At 50.3% G+C, this 19,081-nt stretch overlaps 3 protein-coding genes across 9 annotated transcripts; 1 reads left to right on the forward strand and 2 right to left on the reverse strand.

The window, feature by feature from the left end:
* Positions 1–278: 278 nt before the first annotated feature.
* On the reverse strand, positions 279–9,633 carry LOC148658895 (bcl-2 homologous antagonist/killer-like). Of its 5 annotated transcripts, none has more exons than XM_088640659.1 (6): positions 9,296–9,633; positions 7,247–7,356; positions 5,464–5,599; positions 5,144–5,287; positions 3,266–3,446; positions 279–2,969 (listed from the first exon to the last, which is right to left on the reverse strand). In XM_088640659.1, exons 2-6 carry the CDS (start codon positions 7,323–7,325, stop codon positions 2,865–2,867), a joined length of 645 nt encoding a protein of 214 aa, XP_088496785.1. In that variant the 5' UTR covers positions 7,326–7,356; positions 9,296–9,633; the 3' UTR covers positions 279–2,864. The 5 variants fall into 5 exon arrangements, with proteins under 5 accessions (XP_088496785.1, XP_088496782.1, XP_088496784.1 ...); XM_088640656.1 differs by lacking the exon at positions 9,296–9,633 and adding an exon at positions 9,073–9,273; XM_088640658.1 differs by lacking the exon at positions 9,296–9,633 and adding an exon at positions 9,107–9,272.
* A 2,327-nt stretch (positions 9,634–11,960) lies between these two features.
* LOC148658896 (BEN domain-containing protein 6-like) lies at positions 11,961–16,741 on the reverse strand. Of its 3 annotated transcripts, XM_088640655.1 has the most exons (9): positions 16,612–16,741; positions 16,117–16,233; positions 15,340–15,459; positions 14,466–14,628; positions 13,903–14,126; positions 13,769–13,816; positions 13,480–13,672; positions 13,159–13,254; positions 11,961–12,674 (listed from the first exon to the last, which is right to left on the reverse strand). In XM_088640655.1, exons 1-9 carry the CDS (start codon positions 16,612–16,614, stop codon positions 12,640–12,642), a joined length of 999 nt encoding a protein of 332 aa, XP_088496781.1. In that variant the 5' UTR covers positions 16,615–16,741; the 3' UTR covers positions 11,961–12,639. The 3 variants fall into 3 exon arrangements, with proteins under 3 accessions (XP_088496781.1, XP_088496779.1, XP_088496780.1); XM_088640653.1 differs by having other exon boundaries at positions 11,961–13,254; XM_088640654.1 differs by having other exon boundaries at positions 11,961–13,254; positions 16,562–16,697.
* Positions 16,742–16,809: 68 nt separating this feature from the next.
* On the forward strand, positions 16,810–18,790 carry tomm6 (translocase of outer mitochondrial membrane 6 homolog (yeast)). The gene is made up of 3 exons (XM_088640661.1): positions 16,810–17,406; positions 18,233–18,351; positions 18,676–18,790. Exons 1-2 carry the CDS (start codon positions 17,018–17,020, stop codon positions 18,327–18,329), a joined length of 486 nt encoding a protein of 161 aa, XP_088496787.1. The 5' UTR covers positions 16,810–17,017; the 3' UTR covers positions 18,330–18,351; positions 18,676–18,790.
* The last annotated feature ends 291 nt before the right edge of the window (positions 18,791–19,081 follow it).

A 19,081-nucleotide genomic window follows, 5' to 3' on the forward strand; every position in this document is an offset into this window, starting at 1 on the left:
TACTGAGGAGGTCACCTGCACACAACGTGCACACAACATTGGTACCTGTACAACCTCCAATCCAAGTAGGAGAAAAAAAGCTAAAAAAAACTTCCTTAGTATCTGCATCTGAATTTGATCACCACCGGATATTTGGATTCAGAAGTGACCACAATATTACATTTCAGTCTCATGGGTGTTCAAACAACTCCTAATCTGGGAGCAGGACTCATAAATAAAACATTTGGTTTATAAAATGTGACTTAAACAAAACACCTCAGAAATAAAGGACTCTGATATCAAACATTCTCATTTTTAATTGGGATCAGGTTTTCTTTACAGAGTCTTAACAGACACAGCCTTTAACCTGCAGTGAGGAGACTAATCCGAGTGAACCAGGCTAGAACAGACAGAAGACTTCAGCCTCATGACAGACTCCAAGGTGTCTGGTACTATAAACACCACACTATCAACAACAGTATGGCAAATTTTGTTTTAATATTCAAGAAAAAAGTTACACATGCAGTTGCCCGAAAGCTCACAAAGGCATTCATTCAAGGTAAACAAAAAAAAAATCAGTTTTAAACCGTTTTCAATCACATTTTGAAAAGGAAGACGCTGTCAGTGGCTTCTTGTGCTGGAAAGAATAAGGACAAGATGTCCACCCTGTGTGGGAAATTCTGCACTGCTAGAGGTGCCAGGCATTGCTACATCACACAAATCTGTCCCTTTTGTGCTGTTCTTTCTTTCCACAGCGCATATTCACAGTTTCTCCCTTCTTTAACAAAAGGGATTATTGCCATCGCTGATGTGCGGTTTTACTTACTGGCATCATTAAGCCTCCAGGCGTGTAACGGGTAGCCCTGTTGGCCCAGCTGTGCTGGCGATGCACAGGGCTGCTGTCTGAATAGCTGCAGCAGCCAGGACTGTACTTTTCAGCCGCCCTGCATTAGCTCCAAAGAAACTCAAAAAGACTCTCAACGACACTCAGCTCGATTTCACCAAACTTTAAAAAAACAATATCCATGATATTCATTTAACAATATTAATATAAAATACTAGTTATTTCTTTACTCAACTGTGCAAAATTGTTTTAAAATCAGTGCTGTTAGAGCCCAGTCTCTCTGCCACTGCCTTCTCAGCGACAAGACTCCAAAGCCCTGATTCTCTTTAGCTTACAGTATCTAAACAGCTGGTGTGCAGAACTCTGTTCTCCTCCTCTCGGGACAGGAACCAGCCGCGACAGCTCTCTAACACTGCCTGCACCACGTCCGACACGCATGATTCTCCTGAACCAAGACATGGAACTGAAATTCAACCCTTTACCGGGTGTAAAATACAATAAAAACAGCCTCCAGCACTCTCCGAAGACACACAAGACGAACGGAGGCACAAAGTGGGGAGATCCCTGATCCAGACTGGAGTGATTCCATCTTGAGGAAAAGGTCTAGAAGAAAAGTAACAGGAACACAGCACCAGGCCCCGTGGGAGCAACTCTGGGCTGGAGATCTGGACCGAATGCAGAAGGAGAGGGCGAGCTGTTCGGGTCTTTGCTCTGTCGAAGAAACTCGAGAGACAAGAGGCCAGAGAGAACAGCAAAGCACAGCGCCCCTCTCTGCACTGCATTCTTACTGCAGCACGGAAACCCAGAGGCCCTGAAACCTCCATCTGATATCTGTGTCCTCATTACCACTGTATCCTGAATAACTCATTAAACACCACCGCAAAACAAAGTCTTGTTTTGTGTTGATGAAGTTTAAAAAAAAATCATCATCTTGCATTTCATAATCGTTATTTTTGTGCATTTTACATCACACTCGACAATGAAGTACTCAAAAATGAGTTCTGAAGTTCCTCTTCAGAACTCCTCCACAGGCAGACTCCATAGAAACGTTATAGGTTTAAAACTGGTAGTATAAATGGCATAAAGATGATAAATTCTGAAGTAAACAGACATTCCTGCATAAAAGATTCCTTCCGGTCACACTGCTGCCCAGCCGCTAGGAGGCGCGGTGAGTCAGGTGGCGAGCTGGCGACTCTGTCGAGGTGAAAGGAAGTGAAATGTACAGTGCAGAGGGACACAGGGGTTTGGCAATGTGCCGGTTTAGTTTTAGAGTACCTGTGATTCCGTTCCACAGCAGTACTCCTGGGCAACCAGACCCCTCACTGTGTCCTGCAGTGGTTGAGGGGGCACGTCAATCCGGACTTGGGGTGCCCAGGGTTCAAGGGGACTGGCTGCTGGGATGGCCATGATGACCTCAAGCCCAGTGGGAGGCCGTCCGCAGCCGGGCAGCGGTCACATATAGCGGGGTCACAGAAGCAGTGAATCAGTTTACAGATTCTCATGGCGGAAAGGGATAGGTGTTGTTCTCCGTGGAACAGGGAGATTCTGGAAGCGAGGCAAGCCGGTAGCATCAAGTATTCATGTGACAAATCGAAATAAAAATAGATAAAACTAACCTATCCTGACATTTATCCCTGATTTGTTTTATAGTCCCCTGAAACAAATGCACTGGTTCTTGGCATGCAAGAGTGGAGAGAGGGACTGAGGGAGAGAGGGTAGGGGTAGCGAATGCAGCTGTTACGGTTTCATTTTCCACGTTTATAAAAAATATCCCTTGCTCCCTGATCTCTAATGAAGACAGAACTGTTTCTATAATGCCAAGTAAATAGTGTTTTTCCCCCACAGTTTATCCCTCCATCTGACTTTACCTCTACCCTCTCTCTCCTGCTAATCCCCCTCTCTCTGGATCCCTCGATCTCTCCCTCTACGGAAGTGTCAGTCCCTGCGCACAGCGGCAGTCCCTAGCCTGGTCCCAGGGGTCAGAGGTCAAAGGTCTGGGCGTCACATGTGGCAAGAGTCCAGCTCCAACCTCCAACTCCCGTCAGGAGCTGAAGAATCGTCGGACGATGAACTGACCAAGGAGGATGACTGCCAGCAGAGCCAGCATGTACTTCACATAGACATTGTCCAGCTCCAGCGCAGCCACCTGGGGGAGGGCGTGAGAGATACCGTCAGCGTGTCAGAGTCCCAGTGCCAGAGCATCAGAGAGCCACAGAGCCAGCACAGTGACAGCATGTAGTGCATCAGAGTTCCAGCATCAGTGCACCAGTGTCAGAGCATTAGAAAGTCACAGAAAGAGTGCGTTAAGAGTCCTAGTGATGGCACATATGTGTCACAGAGACAGTGTGTCCCAGTGTCAGTGTCACAGTGCATCACTGTCAGTGAGAGTGTGCTAGGGAGCCGCAGTGCCAGTTTGTACTGTCACTCCAGATCCACACTCACCCAGCCTCCTTGCTGTGCGATCCACTGAGCGATCTGGTGCCGCAGCAGGAAGTCGCTGATGAAGCGGGCGATGCGGCTCAGGAAGCCCGTCATGCCCTGCTGGAAGACGTGCAGTGCCATGCGGTACCCGAAGCTCAGCAGGGCGATCACACGACCCCAGTTTATTCCAGAGTCAAACAGGCTGTGGAGAGAGGGAGGGAGAACACAGTGACTCGAACCAGCTTTATCTGCTCATGCAGGTGGAATCTGTACAATTTACCTGGCGGCTATTCTCTCAATATAACACAGGCCAATGTAGTAACAGCTGCTAGTGAAACCAGAGCTGCAGCTACCTACACAGCTAACAATGGGTGACACTTCATTCACAGTCCCCATAACTACACAGACCTGTGATCTTAACTGATAACAGCCAGACTGGCACTATGAAGGGAGGTGGTACTAACAGCTTCAATGACCTCCTTTAGGACTGGAGCCAGGCACACAGCCAGTCCAGGGGGCATGATGAAGCACACTGAAGGCTGTGAACATACAGGCACCATGAAGAAGAGACCAGGGAAAGGACCTAAATTCTGTTGTCTCAGCCCCTGCAGCACAGCTTGGGGCCCGACTCTGCCTGGAGATCAAGCAGCTATTCTGCTCCTGCACAGCTGCACTGGAGGGGCTGGGACACCAGTCACTCTCCATACCTACAGGATACTCAACACTCACACAGCTCCAGAAACACGGACTCGTACATAGAGCCAGACGAGGTAATTACCTGGGATCTTATCCCTGCTACAGCAGTGAGGGGGAAGACAAGAGACAGAGAGGAGAGAGGACACACATTAGACACCGAGAGAGAGAGAGAAGGGCCCGTCCTGTCAGCCCCCTGTCCAAATGTGACTGCCATGCCCCTCTGTAAGAGTGCCCCGTTAGTGCAGGAAAGCACACCAGCATGACAGGAAGAAGCAGGGAGGGGCACAGGAACGCAAAGCGTGGCAAAACCTCAGAGCCCAGGGAAGAGCTGGGCACATGGCGAGAGCACGGTAAAACCAGCAGGCGGAAGAGCAAAACTGCAGCACGGATACCCTGAGGTCAAGGGTCACAAGGGCACCTGGGGGGCACCCAACGACTCCGACACGTCCGAGACTGCAAAAGCTGAGCAGGTAAACAGCGCAACAGCCTGATGAAAGAACATGTGAACAGCTCCATGCACAGCAGCTGTACTGCGCAGGCAACATGCGTACAACACTGCTACTGGCACTCTTTTCACAGATTTCTTACAAATGATTTGATCATGAATTCCTTTAATAAGACATCTGGCTGTGTCGCGAGAGTGCGAGAGAGCCCTCCCTTCCGCAAGGACTGGGGGCCTGACCCAGGATCAGAGCCCTGCTGGACAGTACAGAGCTCAACATGCGCTCGGGCAGGTGCCGTCACCAGTCATGCTCCTAGGAGGCCCTGCGGCTCTCCTGCACCCCTGGGGACAAAGGACACCAGTGCCAACCCCCAGCGCATGACTCTAGACTCCCACAAGGCCGTGCAACACGAAGCCTCTGCCTACAGAAAAACACAAAGAAGCTGCAGCACATTTCCAATCAAGCCACCTCATTCTGTAAGGCTTTTTAAACTGTAACAAGCATAAAATTCTCAATGAGAGAGCCCCTTGTTTTCATGGTACACAATTTCCCAATTTGTCCTCAGACAAAACCTGAGGTATTACACTGATAACCCTCGTGACATGGAATTTGCTACAACTGTGGGGATCTTTGCATAAGTCGACCCCAGTCCCACAGGAAATAGTCCACAATGAGCAGATGACCAGCCCATCAAAACAGATGCACCCAGGCCACAAGCATGTGCAACAGCAGGTCCTGGCCAGCAGGGGGCAGACTGTACCTCTTGGCAATCTTGCAGAAGTAGTTGTAGGCATTCTCGGGCGTGAGGGCCAGATGGGACAGCATGCTAGTGAAGCTGAGGTCATAGCGCCTGTTGATGTCATCGCCAATGATGGCCAGCTGCTGCCCAACTCGAGACATGGTGCTGTGAAGAGGGAGTTAGAGGGAGAAAAGGTCTTTCACCCGTTCAGGAAAGCATGCTTCTTCCATGAATTCAGCAGCCCAGGACATCTGACTGAGCCTCTCCCTCCCCGCCAGCCTCATCCACCCCAGTCTCTAACCATATCGCCAAGCCCAGTCGAACCCGGACGCGCATCCTACCTAGTGCTGTTGAGGTGCAGTGCCATGATCTCAGGGTCCCTGGGCAGCTTGTCTCCATCCTGCTCCCGCTCCTGGTTGTACCGGTAGTAGACGTAGCTGCAGAAGACCTCCTCCGTCTCCTGCACCACAGTCTCCTCTGAGACGGAGAGGGAAATGCAATTTACGAATGTGCCGGGGCCAGAAACCCAGCCCTGTGCCCTCCTTTAAAACCCACTTAGATCTGGACTGTTCTTACGGCCTCAGCTGCAGAGCCGCCTTCTTGTACGTAAAGAGAGGAGGCAGCAGTAACCAGAGGCAAGAGGGATTTAAACATCATCATCACAACGCGATTTCTTTAAACTACAGAACTTCTGATACTGTCTGCTTTGGTACCGTGCTCTGAACGAACTGTTCTACACATTTGCCTTTGTACAAATTGATCGGGGGGCGGTTTAGCATCCATCAGGCTATTGTCACTAAAACCGAAGGTTATTTTTGCTGAATCTGTTAAGAGGTGCCAGGAATGTGGCACCAGGCAACAATGAAGCCTGTCACTGCCCACTACCTCCCCACCTTTCCCAGCCAGAGGGGCAGCAGACAGAGCCCCCCAGCACACATCCCACTGCCCCCCCCCCCATCTCAGTGAATGTCTGGGCTGGGAATCCCATCATAGCTGAGCCCCCCCCAAAAACGCCATGCCGCCGTGAGGAGGGGAAACGCCCCAAGAGCGCGTGCTGCAACCTGGACTCTGTGACAAGCCCAGCCCTGCCATAAACCAGCACCGCGCAGATCGCTGGCAGCGAGGCCTGAGGGTCAGATACCTGTGACACTGCACAGCTACACAGGGCCCGGGCCTAAAATATAGCACACACACTCCCACAACACGAACACGGACATCAGACCCTGCACGATGTGGGAAGACCAGGCCACCAGCTGTGTGTCTATAATGGTGCCCAAGACTGGCCTGAAGTCACAGTTGCTCAAGGGAAGAGTTCTTTCAGGGGAGCGCTCCGTGGATCTCTGATCATGAAACTGTCGAGCCGCTGGAACACGGACACAAACAGCTCAACCACAAACCACCTCTCCCTGGTTTCAACACAGACTCACAGTTTCTCATAAAAATATCATCACAGAGGCCACCAGGGGTCAGCGGGAAACCAGTCCCAGTCCCTCATGCGGGCAGTCCGATAAAGGAAGTTCTCTTAAGCCTCACATCCAGAGAAGGGTTTCCAGTTCAGGCTGAGGCTGAGCTCAGTTCGCACTCCTACCCGCCCCCACTGTGACTCAGCACAGCACACACCTGCGCGAGTCTGTGCCCAGGAAACCACAGGGCTGGCGATCTGCTGACTCACTCCATTCAGCTTGTTTACTTCTTTCTCAGTGACTCACTCTCTGCGCCACACGGCCCTTGTGTCTGAAGTGCTGTCTCGAGTGCGCCGCCGGCCTGCCGGCATCACAAATCACGAACACCCGCTTCCCAGTCGCCAGCGTCTGGCTCTCTCCCCACAGGGCTCGTCTGAAGGCGGCCTGCGCTGCCAGCCCAGCTTCCAGGACTCAACCCCAGACTACTTTCACCAAAGTGGCTGTAACTCACCATTTTAAGTTTAAAAGGTGGGTTGTGTTACTATGCAGCACAGATTTTATAACCCTAAAACAGTGCCTTGAACTCCTGAGGCAGCATTTTATGGGCTCTTATATAGCAGACAACAGTAGTGTTAGATAAAGTGTCACCAGCTCTGTCACGGCCTTGAGAAGCATGCAGGTCTGAGCTTTCTTTCCCCACAAGAGACACAGTGGTACTCACCTGTTTCTGGGGACGGGCTCTCACGGCTGTCTTCATTCTGACTGGGCTTCCAGGGGTCCTCTCCACCCCCTGTGGCCATATCTCACCCAATCAGAAGCGACCGGAATCTCCTGCAGAGAGAGGGAGACCCCTGAGGACAGGACAGACGCAATCACAGCTGCACACTGCTGTTTGACAGTGACTGATTTCCCAAAGCACCCAAAACTCACGTCACTGGACTGTAGACAATCTAGAGGATCTCTTACAGCATTTTAATGGCATAAGCTGATGCTAACAAGACCAGCGAGGCAAGTTAGCAATGTGGAATAACCAGTAACAGGGCATTGTGGCTACACCTGGGAGTCAGGCTGAACTCTTCGGTGTGTCATGTCAAGGTCACACACAGGTTCCTGGGGTCACCTTGTCCACTCTCCCTGATGACACTCACTCACAGGCATCAGCCAGGGCACTGGCCACACCCAGCTCTGCGGCTCACCTGGCTTTTCAGGCCAACAGATAGAGCTAGACCACAACTACGCAACAGCTAGATCGCCGCGTATTTCCCAAACTTCAAAGCTTATTCCTCCTAGCAAGAAGCTGTTAATTAAGAGAGTGGTTACTAAATTGCTGCAGCTCTACAGAGTTCTAAAGAAAAGGCTATTCAGTTCAGGTTTCTAGGTCAGTAAAAGGCAGAATCGTAGAGTGGATGCCCCGAGTACCAGCCCTGGGCCTGGTCGAAGGTCACTCCCATACCAGCCGATTCCAAAAACGTGAAGCAATTTCATTATCCTAACGTAAGCACCTGGTTCGTTCAGTCAAAGTCAGTGTCTTAAAATCAAGCTCCCCACACCCTCAACTCCGAACTGAGCTGACACAATTCACTTATAAAGCGAGCAGAGCTCCGGAGTCCAGGTCTTGACAAACTCCTGATTTCGGGTGACCCGAGACCTACGGGACCCCTGCTCTCGAGGACCAGGCTGGCCGCCCGGCGCGCTTGGATTTCATCGGAACTGAACGACTACTTCAGTTCCGAAGCGGAATCGTTCGTCCTCACAGACACCGAGCCAGGATTTTCCCTCAGCCAGCATTAAAACAGTGAACACGGCATAACGTTAGGAATTTCCGTAGGTACTCACGTTCAGGGGCTGCTGCCCTAAAGTGATGACCATAGACAAAGACCGTGGCCGCGGCGAGTTTGAACGCTAAATCGAAAGTGACGCGTTTTCTATAACTGCTGCCCGGATCTCTTCAGGGAGGCTGTTTTCCAGACTGTTTGGCGCACTTACTGTAAAGGTACTTCCTGGAAACGGCTCAGGTATAAATAAGGTGACACATTAGCGTGTGTCATCTATTATTAGAAACCAGCGTGTGTCGGGGCAGAGAGGGAGAGGTTAGAGCGCGAGACAACACCTGGGCAGGCCCTCCGTGCGCAGATACACCAACTAAGACCGGCAGATCGGCAGCTCCAAGCACTCAAGGACTCGGGCGTCTTCATGCGGTTTCACCCTCAGCGGGAGTGTCAGTTACACGCGTGAATTAGACACACTCGGGGGACACAGATGCGGCTCCCCGTTGCAAGCGGGCAACGGGCTTTTCTCGGCGCTGAACCTCCCGATTTCACTCCCTGTCGGTATATTCATCTTGTGCTCTGACGAAGCGCAGTTCCCTCTACTTCTACCACTCGCTCGGGACAGACACAGGAGAAAAGATGAGTAGAGTGACGATCGGGAGAAAAGAGACCGAGAATCAGAGGATCGAACAGATACGGAGAGAGAGCAGAGAAAAAAAAACTATCCGTATTGATTGCTCGTCGTCCCAACCTCGGTTTCAGTCCCTTACACTTGTACCTTTAGCGGGGAGCCCCACCCCTGCGCAGCGTACCCAAGGAGAAGCCCGGAGCCGCGCCTCAACGTTGCACAAACGTCGGTTTGTTTCGTCGGTCTCTGTGCAAACTCGCTCGCTGACCCAAATCCTCTCTCTCTCTCTGACCCTCCTCACTATCCAAGCACTTCCTCATACTGCTCCAAACGCTCGGGTCGTGCTAACGTCACCGTATCAACTATAACCCACCTATCATATAGCGTCAAACAGGAACAACGATATCCCACAACAGCCAGAGCGTCTCCTGGTCCTTCGAGCAGCGCGTCAAAAACGCCATTATAGTACGGTCAAGCGTTCCATCTCTCCTGAAAAACTCAAATTGATCATAAACTGCACCGAGAATGCTAATTCTTCACCTAACTGCAGTGTATCTGAGTGGATCTTTCAAAGCTTTGCCGAAAATTGCTTATTATTAATTGCTTATAAATTTCGTGCCGGATTTGAAAACACCGACTAAGTACTGTCGCACAACCACTACGGTTACCTGCCCACATAGAAACAAACAATTCCCAAATCAGCATCGCAAGACGTGTAACAAGGGCCAGTGGGGTATCAAAGCGCAGCTAAGAGGGTACAAGAGCAGCTCTTTCAAGGCAAAAGTATTGCAATTTACCTGTACCGCCACCTAGAGGTGATCAACACCAACTACATGTATTTAAAGGTGCATGGATGAAACACGACCGCGTATCGCTCGGGCTGTGCACTTACACTAGTCGTCCGTTTTTTTTTTCGTTCTTCTTTAGCATCCAATGAAAACAAAATCACGGGTGTCAAAATATATACAATAATTATGATAAAAATAAGAAAACACTGTAGTACATATAATACTTGTGTACATAGAGGAGCGAGCAAAGATTTTATTCCATGCTGAAAATAGAGGAAAAACAACGTTTCGGCTGTGGAGCCTTCTTCCGGTGTTCAGCTTACCTGCTTGTGTACATAGAGTTCTACTTGTCTCTTAGGACATTTAAAGATAGTGTATATCATAACCCATCCACCCAAGTGGCTCTGCAGAGACTATAAAACTCTATTTCTTACACTAGCTTTGCACATGGCCTCACTGGCTCAAAGCCAGGTGGGAGTTTGGGATGAGCTATAAGCTGCTTAGAGGACTCTTGTGTAAAGCTCTGAAAACCAAGGCCCTGCTGTGGTCTGGTCACAGATAGGGGTTATGAGCTGTCGTATATAAAGAGGCTCAGCAGCTGCAGTGGCAGCAACATGAGCAAAGCAAAGGCAAAAGCCGCCTCCAGGCTCTGGCTTCAGTGGATCATCCTGGCTGATCTGTTGAGTGGGCTGCTCAGGGCCCAGTGAATGGAATTCAAACCAGACACTCAAGACTGCCTTTTTGAGATACCCTACGCCTAGCCTCTAACTGGAACCCGACCTAGGACCCCTTGCCCTGCAAGTCATTGTATGATGTATGAAATTCCAGCCTCCAGGGTGCTGCGAGACAACCTTAATCTCAGGGCCAGAGCAGGTGAGGAATCTGGGAGAAGACTCTTATTCCCAGTCCACCCCTGGGCCATGCTGCTTGGACAGGGCACAGGGGCGAGTGTGTGGGGCTCCACCCGATTGTGCACTGTTTCAGCAGGCAGTGCTCCAAAGCTGACCCCCTCATCGGGCTGCAGACCTGACAAGATCAAGGAACCCATCCCACCACGAAGGAATCTGAAGGCTGCTGGGGACAAAAGCTCAGGGCTCAGAGCAGCTGCCCTGCTGTGCTGCTGAAGGCAGCTCCTGGGATTCCACACGCAAGAGCTGGATGAGTTTTAGTGGTCAATTAGCAAATGAGGAAACAAACAGCAAACAGGGGCCAAGTGATCTCCTCTCATTTGTAACCTTTCATACATTCTTGTGCCTGTGTGCCTGTACCTTTTAAAAATCTCTGTAACACTTTTCCTCGTGGAACTGTCCAGCTCATTTGCAAGCAGTCCGTAAAATAAAAGCTACAAGTTTCAAGTGTAGGGCAGCACAGTGAAGCACTGCGTTTAGATAATGGATGGGTGGAGCTCTCCACTGCCCCAGTAATGTCATATGTTGCACTTGAAATCCCCACCTGTGGCTCCACTGTGGTGGATGGGCTGGCACTGGGTTACCTGCTATGGAGTTAAGCTGCACAGGAACATCCTGTACATCAGAACTTTGCTGCAGAGGTAACCCTGCTGTGCTGTGCCCAGCAGAGCCGATCTCAGAGCAGATCTATACTGCCCTTGCAAAGCAACAAGGCCATCCTCACTGCTATGTCACCCACAGGGCACACCGCTGCCACTTGTGACATGTTGAAAGGCACCATCGCTTCTCTCCTGGTGGCAGGCCTGCTATTCCTCCATCTCAGTCCTGTTTCCTTCTCCACAACTGACCTCCCTTCAACTAATTTAAATGCACTGTTTAGCAGCAGGGTCAACTGCGAAGTTAAAAGCCAGTTAAGGTTACTGACAGGTTGCTCCAACCATGTGGGCCAAGGCTCCAAGCTGCCCTTCCCATGAAGCACCAGCAGTCTCCTCACCCTCGCCAGCCAGGAACCGGCACTTGCCGACAGCATGACCTGCTACTGGGGCAACTTCACTCACCATGGTGACCCCAATAGCAAAGGGGCCTCATGCAGTGCCAGTGGCGACCTTTGGCCCTCGAGCCTTTAGCCAATGGCACCACTATGGTCAGCCTTTTGACTGATGAAATGGTGATCCCACCTGCCTGCTTCCGAACACGCTTGCTGATGTGGCCACAGTATTATCCCCCCAGCACACAAAGTAAACCGATACTGAGGCTGCGGCAGCCATCCTTGCGCCCTCTACTGGCAGAGGCCAGTGAAGGTGAAATGATAATGAAAAGTGCAGCTACAGAAAACCGTGCATACTGAAAAATGGGAAGCATTTTAATTATTAACCACAGTTTCAAGCAAAAAAACCATCTAAATATTTTGTACACTCACAGTAACTTCTAGTTAGTTTACATCCACAGCTCCATTTTAACCAGGTCAATCTCTGACACTAAACATCAGAATGCTACAAAGCTGTTTCTTCCATCTCTCCCTTTGCTTTGTACTGGCGTATCGGTGGCACTGCAGCACCAGGCCAGCAGGCCCCGAGCTGTGTACACTGAACTCCAGCCTGCTCTTGGAAAGCCCCAATCATTGCATGCGTCTGAATGGCCATTAAACGATTCAGGTCAGCTAGATCCTGGATCAGGCCCTGGGCCTTCTCATCTATCCTGGTTTAACCCTTTCCAGGGTTTATAATTGCCCTACCTGTGACCTGCTGGTGATTTAGCCCAATAATTCAATACAATTATCAAGGGCTTTGGACACAACAGAACCCAGACCCTGGAGCTCTGTTGTGCCACAGCACTAGAACTGGAGTAAGGAAGTCCTCCCCCCAGTCCCAAGTCCAGCTGGACCCTCTGTGCGTCCGAGCAGTCCAAGCATCAGTGTGGCATAACGTCAGTGCTCGCCACGTCTTCCCAGCATCCCCACAGTCCATCAGCTCTCCATGGCGCAGTCCGGTTGTCGTCACACCTCAGCCAACGTGCCTCCTCTACTGACCAGCATGTGTTAATCTACTCTGCAGACCTGTGTAATGGGAAAAGTTAACAGCCTGTCTTTCCAGCTCCAACAATGCACAGTTTCCAACTGTACTGCAGATCTCAATGTAAGTGCTTCATGCCTCTTCCAGGCGTTGGAATGAAGTCTGCAGTCATCCAGGGAGGAGGTAGGCTGGGCTGACTGGACAGTGTGAGACAGTATCACACCATCACTCCACCCCTGAGGCAGTACAGGTGGGGATCCTGCAGGACAGGGCTAGTAACAGGCTGCTTTACAGACCGGGGGACCTACAACACAACCGAAGTGTTGCGCCATGGTTTAGTCGCCTGCTCTCAGAAACAACATATTCTAACTGAGGAAAAAGACATAACATCTAAGTTCCAAAGTTTCTGTGCGTCACTGCCTGCCAGCACATACTCGGAGACAAAACCGTCTAATTAAACCATTAACTATTTAATTATCTGGCTAACTGGGTAATTAATTAAAGGGTAGAGTTCCGTCTTGACTTTACTTGCTGCAAACTTCTTGGTGCAGTTGTTCAGTTTCTGTCCCATCATTCTCCTGATCAGAGTATCCGTCATGTCTGGGAAGAAGTGCTTTGTGACGTCTGGCAACAATGAGAGAAAGACAAACAAGAATTAGGTCCCCAGTCTTATAAAGGCAAAATGACATCAGACCTGTACGGAAGTAAGAGGGTTTATTCTAATAGAATATATAGATTAGATTGCATATAATATTTAGACTTTCAACAGGGACTCCCGAAGGCCTAATCGTAATGGGGCAGTAAGGGTATCTGCGCCTGGGCTTGGCTGCAGTGCCAGTGCCCACTCACCCAGTATGGCCTGCACCTCCGCGCGGTCCATGGCCGGCTTGGTCTCGCGGTACTTGGAGGAGGAGGAGCGGGCGCCGGTCACGCTGTGCGTGGCCATGAACTCCGTGGTATAGAGAGACTGCATCAGGTCATTCACAAACTTCTGAGGGGTTGACTTGTTGAAGCGCTCGATCTGCCACTTTTCTATCTTGATCTGGAGACAGACGGGGGTACGTCAAGACCAGCAGGACAGAAGAACAGGCAGGTAGCCCACCTCCCTCTCCGACACCGCAGTCAGAGGAAGACGTACCTGGGAGAACGGAGCGAGCTGCGCAGGGTTCCAGTCGGAAGGGTTTTCCTGGTCAAGAGAAGACGAGTTAGACAGGTCGCACCTGGAGTGAACAAGCAGCACTGCGGTGCGTCTGGTGCCCGACATAGGCTCACCCATTTCCTGTTGTGCGCGGAGGGGCTGCCCGGAGTGCTGAGAGGGGAGCTGGAGGAACTAGCGCTGGCACTGGACAGGGAACTGGGGCTGGGGTACATCGGGGCGTCTCCCAGGGTGCTGGGGTCCCCAGAGGGCTGATCCAATCCCCCTGGCCCTGGGGCCTGCAGGAGGGACTCTGCCCTGTCAACGAGGCGAGTGAAGTTCCTCACTGCTTTCGGGAGAACTGCAGAGAGGGGAGAGGAAAGCAGAGAGGAGACCCTGATCAGCCTCTGGATCTCGGCGATGTTCCTTCTGGCTCAAACGCCGACAGCTTGCCACAGGTCTGATTGTAATCCATTTTAAGCTGCGCTCACATGAAATCTTGCCTGGATCAAAGCTGTTTATTCTCAGGGAGCCCCTGTAAATAGTCCCACCGCCAACCTTTCCTTCTTTTACCACCTCTGCGCGAGCACAAGGCAGCTAATCGGAGTTAACCTGAGTTCTGTTCTCTTTCTCCCTTCCCCCGATGACCGTGGACTCATTCAGCGGCCCGGCGAGGCGCGGGCGAGTCGCGAGCAGTCACCTCGGAACACGGTCAGGCACTGCCGCAGGCGGCGGGTCTCGCAGGCCGACTGGGCCAGCTGGGCGCGCAGAGCCTTGATCTCGGCGATGAGGTCCTCCTTGGAGCGCTGCTGCAGAGCCTCGTCCTCCCCCCAGTCACTGTCGCCCCGCTCCGCACCTGCCACCTTCCACAAACACAGAGCAGGACACAGGGGGGTCACTGCCGCTGCGACACTGTCCCTCCTCTGCCGACCCCCAATACAGATGGAGGAGAGGAAAAGCCTCCCACTTGTCTTTTATTTTAAAGACTCGACTAATTTAGCTCCAGCTTTCATACTGATGATACGCAAGATTCTTCTTGGGCTATACGCCCAGGTCACTCAAGAAAATGTGGTATCTAGTGGTCAGTTTGTTGTGAGTTCTAGTATCAGAACACAAGGCACACAAAAACAACCACAAAAAATGTAAACTGCATCGAGAACAGCCAAGCTTAATAATGAAGAGATTGAACTGAATATGAAGATTTGATCTGATCGCTCATTTAGGTTGCAGACAACAGACAAGCTAGAAAAACACACAACTTCTCCCTGAGAGAGTTGATTATTTTCCTTCAAGTAACTCGAACGCTACTCGCCCTGTGGCCATTCCAGTCTAGCGAAAAACTCTGCAGCCGCAAGCTCCTTGATTATTTAATGGAAGTCCATCACTGACGTCCTGCAGTGGAGCGGACTGGAAAGGCTCCAGGCTGAGTACCTCATGAACAGAGGCTTGTGAGCACTCAGCTGGTACACACTCCTGCTGCTCTACAGACCAGGCTAGAGGGTGGTCTTCACATGGCAGGGGGACGACGGGTACCCCTCCATTCTACTGGGGCGCAGGTGGGAGGACAGAGTCACCTGGGGGTCCGTGTGCTCTGCCTGCTCCCGCTGCAGGGACAGCTCCAGCTGGGCGAGGATGTTGATGGAGGAAGGGGCCGGAGCCGCCAGGTCAGGGGCCAGCTTCTTCCTCGTCGGCTCCTGGAGAACAAACAGAGGCCGTTCAGCAGTGTGAGAGCAGCAGAACGTTCCTGCAAAGGTGAAGAGAAAAAGGGGAAAGCTCCACTTTCCAAGCATGTAGACGTTCACAGAAAACTCTGCTCCCTGATAAGCAGGGCAGTTCCTATGACTTCCAGGTCACCGAATGTTCCAGCCTGTCTGACAGGCACACAGCCGCTATAAACAACAAACCCACTATCTGCAAATAGCCCATATGGCAGAAGCCCAGTATATAATGTTTCAGCCTCCTTTGCACAATTTGTACAAGTGCCTGAAATCTCTCAAAATGCTCTGTAACCAGACCTCATTTCCACCCATGGAACAGCTGCCTTAATAAAGTAGACGCCTGCGTAGCAAGCATCCTCTTCTAGACCGTACGCTTTACATGGGAAATCAGCACAGAACGTTTTTTGGAATCACAACAACAGATCACAGCAGGTACCCTCTCGCGTGAAGTTGGGCTTCACAGCAGTAACGTGCAATCCTAGCCCTACAGTGCGTTTCACCTGTGAGATCCGGCAGCTACACTGAAGGGTTAGCAGAGAAAATGCTCTACAGTTAAAACGAATCTCTGCCTCCCGTCCCTCTCAAACACTGGAGCCCTCAGATGCGAGCCCAGCCGGCCCACGCCTATCCCACCTGCTCGCTTTCGCTATCCGAGTCTGAGTAAGCGGTCGCGAAAGTCCTCCTCTGCCCAACAGCTGCTCCGGGCTCGGCGGGGCTACCGGACGGGACCCTCGTCCCTTCGTCCTGCATCTTGCAGTTCAGACAAGAGCACAAAGAAAGAGCGAATTAGTGGGGCTGACAGCTCCTGCTCGCGTCACGATGCGTGAACATGATGACAGAGGAGCCGCTATGTGTACAAACAGCAGCCCTGTCCGACACAATGAGCGCCCTGTCCTCCCCGGCGCCGGTCCGCGCCAGCCCTCCGGCTAAATTCAACTGTGCAAATGAGCCAGCTACTGTTAAAGATGATGAAGGCTGAGGAAAAAAACAAAGAGCTGAGAAGCTACAACACAAGACTTTCAGATCTGACACTATTTAGAAAAAAACAAAGATCGCAGTTTTCTAAACCCCCAGTTACCTGAGCAATGTAACACAACGGATAAACAGAGACGGACGAGTCTGCATTACCATGCCCGCCCACTCAGTCCCCCTGGGCCAGAAGTGAGACGGCGGTAGCCCGGCAGAGAACCTCTCCCCTTTGTGCTCCGAGTCTCGCTCCCGCAGCCGCCGCGCCGGTCACATGACCTCGAGCCGCCTCTTAAAGGCGCAGAGCCCTCGCAGTTAGTCCTGCTAACTAATGTTTCCAAACTGCGTTAATTCACGGGGCTTATCAGGGCTCAAGGCCGGGGCCGGCTAACTTGGGGTATAATTAGGACACGACTATAAATTACTGCAATTTATCCATGTATTGCTGAGTACCGGTACCGTTAATATCTGAATCAAATACTCCGTTCGGACATTTTCCGAGCTGTGTCGTACAGAGTTTTCTAAGAATCATGTCTAAAGTAAACTTCATTCCTAAAAAAAAATATTCATGTTTGTGAACAACAAAAACCCTTATTTTGTACGACATCTTACGAGAGAGTGCATCGAACGGGGCTTTTTAAAACCACGAGTCGTCATTAAAAAGGTTAAATTAACCCAAATAAGGGAAAGGGGGGGAGAAGGCAGGAGGAACCAGATTCAGCTCAAATCTCCAGTTCCCGTCGTACCCTTTTCAGTGTTGCTCACCTCCTGCACGAGAGGCTTTCTTGGTGCAAACTTCCTGTGCTCTTGCTTGTGCGTGCCTGCCCGCTGCTCAGCTCTGGACATCGCGCAGAAAGAGAGCATGACGGGGAAGAAAGCTGCACCGAGCCCGTCCGGCGTGAAGGACTGGATCTGCAGTGCTTACAGCTTCGCCACCGACCGGAACGACTTCAGAAGGTAGGGGTATAATTCCCCTCTTCGTGTTAAAGCGGAGCGTTACTGGGCTCAGCGACCGCCCCAACCACATAAGAACAGTGATGCAGTACCTTCCACCAAAACCCTGACTGCTTTTATTACGATCGCAGTATCTATGGAAAAATCTAATATAGTTCTGTAACAATCTAGTACTGTACCGTAACTGTGTTCTATAACAATCTAGACTACTGTAGCTGTACTATAACAGTCGAGTGCTTCATTGTAACTGTATACCCAACAGTCTGGTACAGTAGGAATTTTAATGACACTATTTGAATGTTCACAGCTCTTGTGTGGTTATCGGTGTAAACCTGGTACGGGAGTCTGCAGGTGATTAGTGAGGAAAACTGAGGCTCGTCCACTGCTGACAATGTGGAAGCTGGTGTTCACAGTGGGGAAGTGTAATAAATACTTAGGTAGACCACGCCATGCAGTGGGAGAGGTATCTAAACTGATGTGTAGACAGGCATTAACCAGCTCCACAGAAACACAAGGATCTGGGACCACAAGAGGAAGTGAAGTTTAGGGCCATTCAAGACAGAACAGGAGACCCTTCTGTACACAGAGGTTTTGGGGAGTCTGGAACCAACTCTCAGCAATCATTCTATGGGATCAGTTACCTTATCAAGACCTAGATATTCTTGTCATTAACCTGCAAAAAATCTTACAGGACAGATGGGCTGAATGGCCTCCTCTCATTTGCAATGCTTTTGTTCTGAACTGTTTAAGGCTGGTATCATCTTGACATCGACCATTTGCAAACCACAACTCTAAAATTCCTGACAGCCCTTTGTTTTTTTTCCCTCAGGAATCTGTTGGTGAATTTGGGACTCTTTGCAGCCGGCGTTTGGGTGGCAAGGAATTTATCCGACTTTGACTTGATGTCTCCACAGCCGATTTCCTGAATACAAGTGCACCCAGAATAAGGTACGGAACGTAGCTGTTACCCCAGAAGAAGAGTCCCCGTTCTACCATTAGAGCACATCAGATTATGGTCCAGAATTTGGATCTAAAATATAGAATTTAGCAGAATTTGCAGCTCATTCTAGCCTGGGGGTTAAAGATTTTCTGGGGAGGTTTGGGTACCCAGAAGCTTGACTGAGAGACACATCTCATGAATATGTAGTAATGAACCTAACATCTGCACTGAAATGTTCACTTTTAGTAAACAATTATGCATGTGACTTCAAGGAATAATTTAGCATTCTTATATTGGAATTTAAAAAATTAATCCAATGTTATAATTCACAGGTGCTTATGACCAAAATGCTTCAAAAGGGACTGGATTTCTGAAGAGCACCAGTGGAGGTCTACTTTCCTTTTTTCTTTGTATTTAAGAAACAATAAAACTATGTTTGTGTAAAAACATTTCTCTGGGTCATGTAAAATAAATTTTGCTAACACAAAGGATTATCATCTCACTGGGCTTTTCTATGGGAGAGCCTGTGAAGATTTGTTTAGGGAGTGAAATACACTCAGGTCTAATCTTAGAAGTGCTGCTTTTCCTTAAGAGTCTTCAAGAATATTTTCTTGAAGACCCAACTTGTTCTCAGAAAGGTTTTAAAAATGTAGGATTAGCTTTAGAAGAGCCTTGGGTTATTGCTAAATAGTGAAACATGGAGCATGTGATTCCAGTGTAGAGCTTTTAAAAGAAAGG

The sequence above is a fragment of the Lepisosteus platostomus genome, chromosome 7, assembly GCF_059453375.1.
Source record: "Lepisosteus platostomus isolate fLepPlt1 chromosome 7, fLepPlt1.hap1, whole genome shotgun sequence".
In the NCBI taxonomy this organism is placed as follows: Eukaryota; Metazoa; Chordata; class Actinopteri; order Semionotiformes; family Lepisosteidae; genus Lepisosteus; species Lepisosteus platostomus.

Coding starts and splice junctions, on each gene's coding strand:
- LOC148658895 (XM_088640659.1), bottom strand. CDS start 7,325: ATGGCCACAGGGGGTGGAGAGGACCCCTGGAAGCCCAGTCAGAATGAA. Junction 5,288..5,463: donor CTGCACCTCAACAGCACTAG/GTAGGATGCGCG, acceptor CCCTCTTCACAG/CACCATGTCTCGAGTTGGGC. Junction 2,970..3,265: donor TCGCACAGCAAGGAGGCTGG/GTGAGTGTGGAT, acceptor GCCCTCCCCCAG/GTGGCTGCGCTGGAGCTGGA.
- LOC148658896 (XM_088640653.1), bottom strand. Junction 13,817..13,902: donor CCGCGCACAACAGGAAATGG/GTGAGCCTATGT, acceptor TCTCTTGACCAG/GAAAACCCTTCCGACTGGAA. Junction 13,673..13,768: donor AGCTCGCTCCGTTCTCCCAG/GTACGTCTTCCT, acceptor GTCTGTCTCCAG/ATCAAGATAGAAAAGTGGCA.
- tomm6 (XM_088640661.1), top strand. CDS start 17,018: ATGTTTGTGAACAACAAAAACCCTTATTTTGTACGACATCTTACGAGA. Junction 17,407..18,232: donor GACCGGAACGACTTCAGAAG/GTAGGGGTATAA, acceptor TTTTTCCCTCAG/GAATCTGTTGGTGAATTTGG.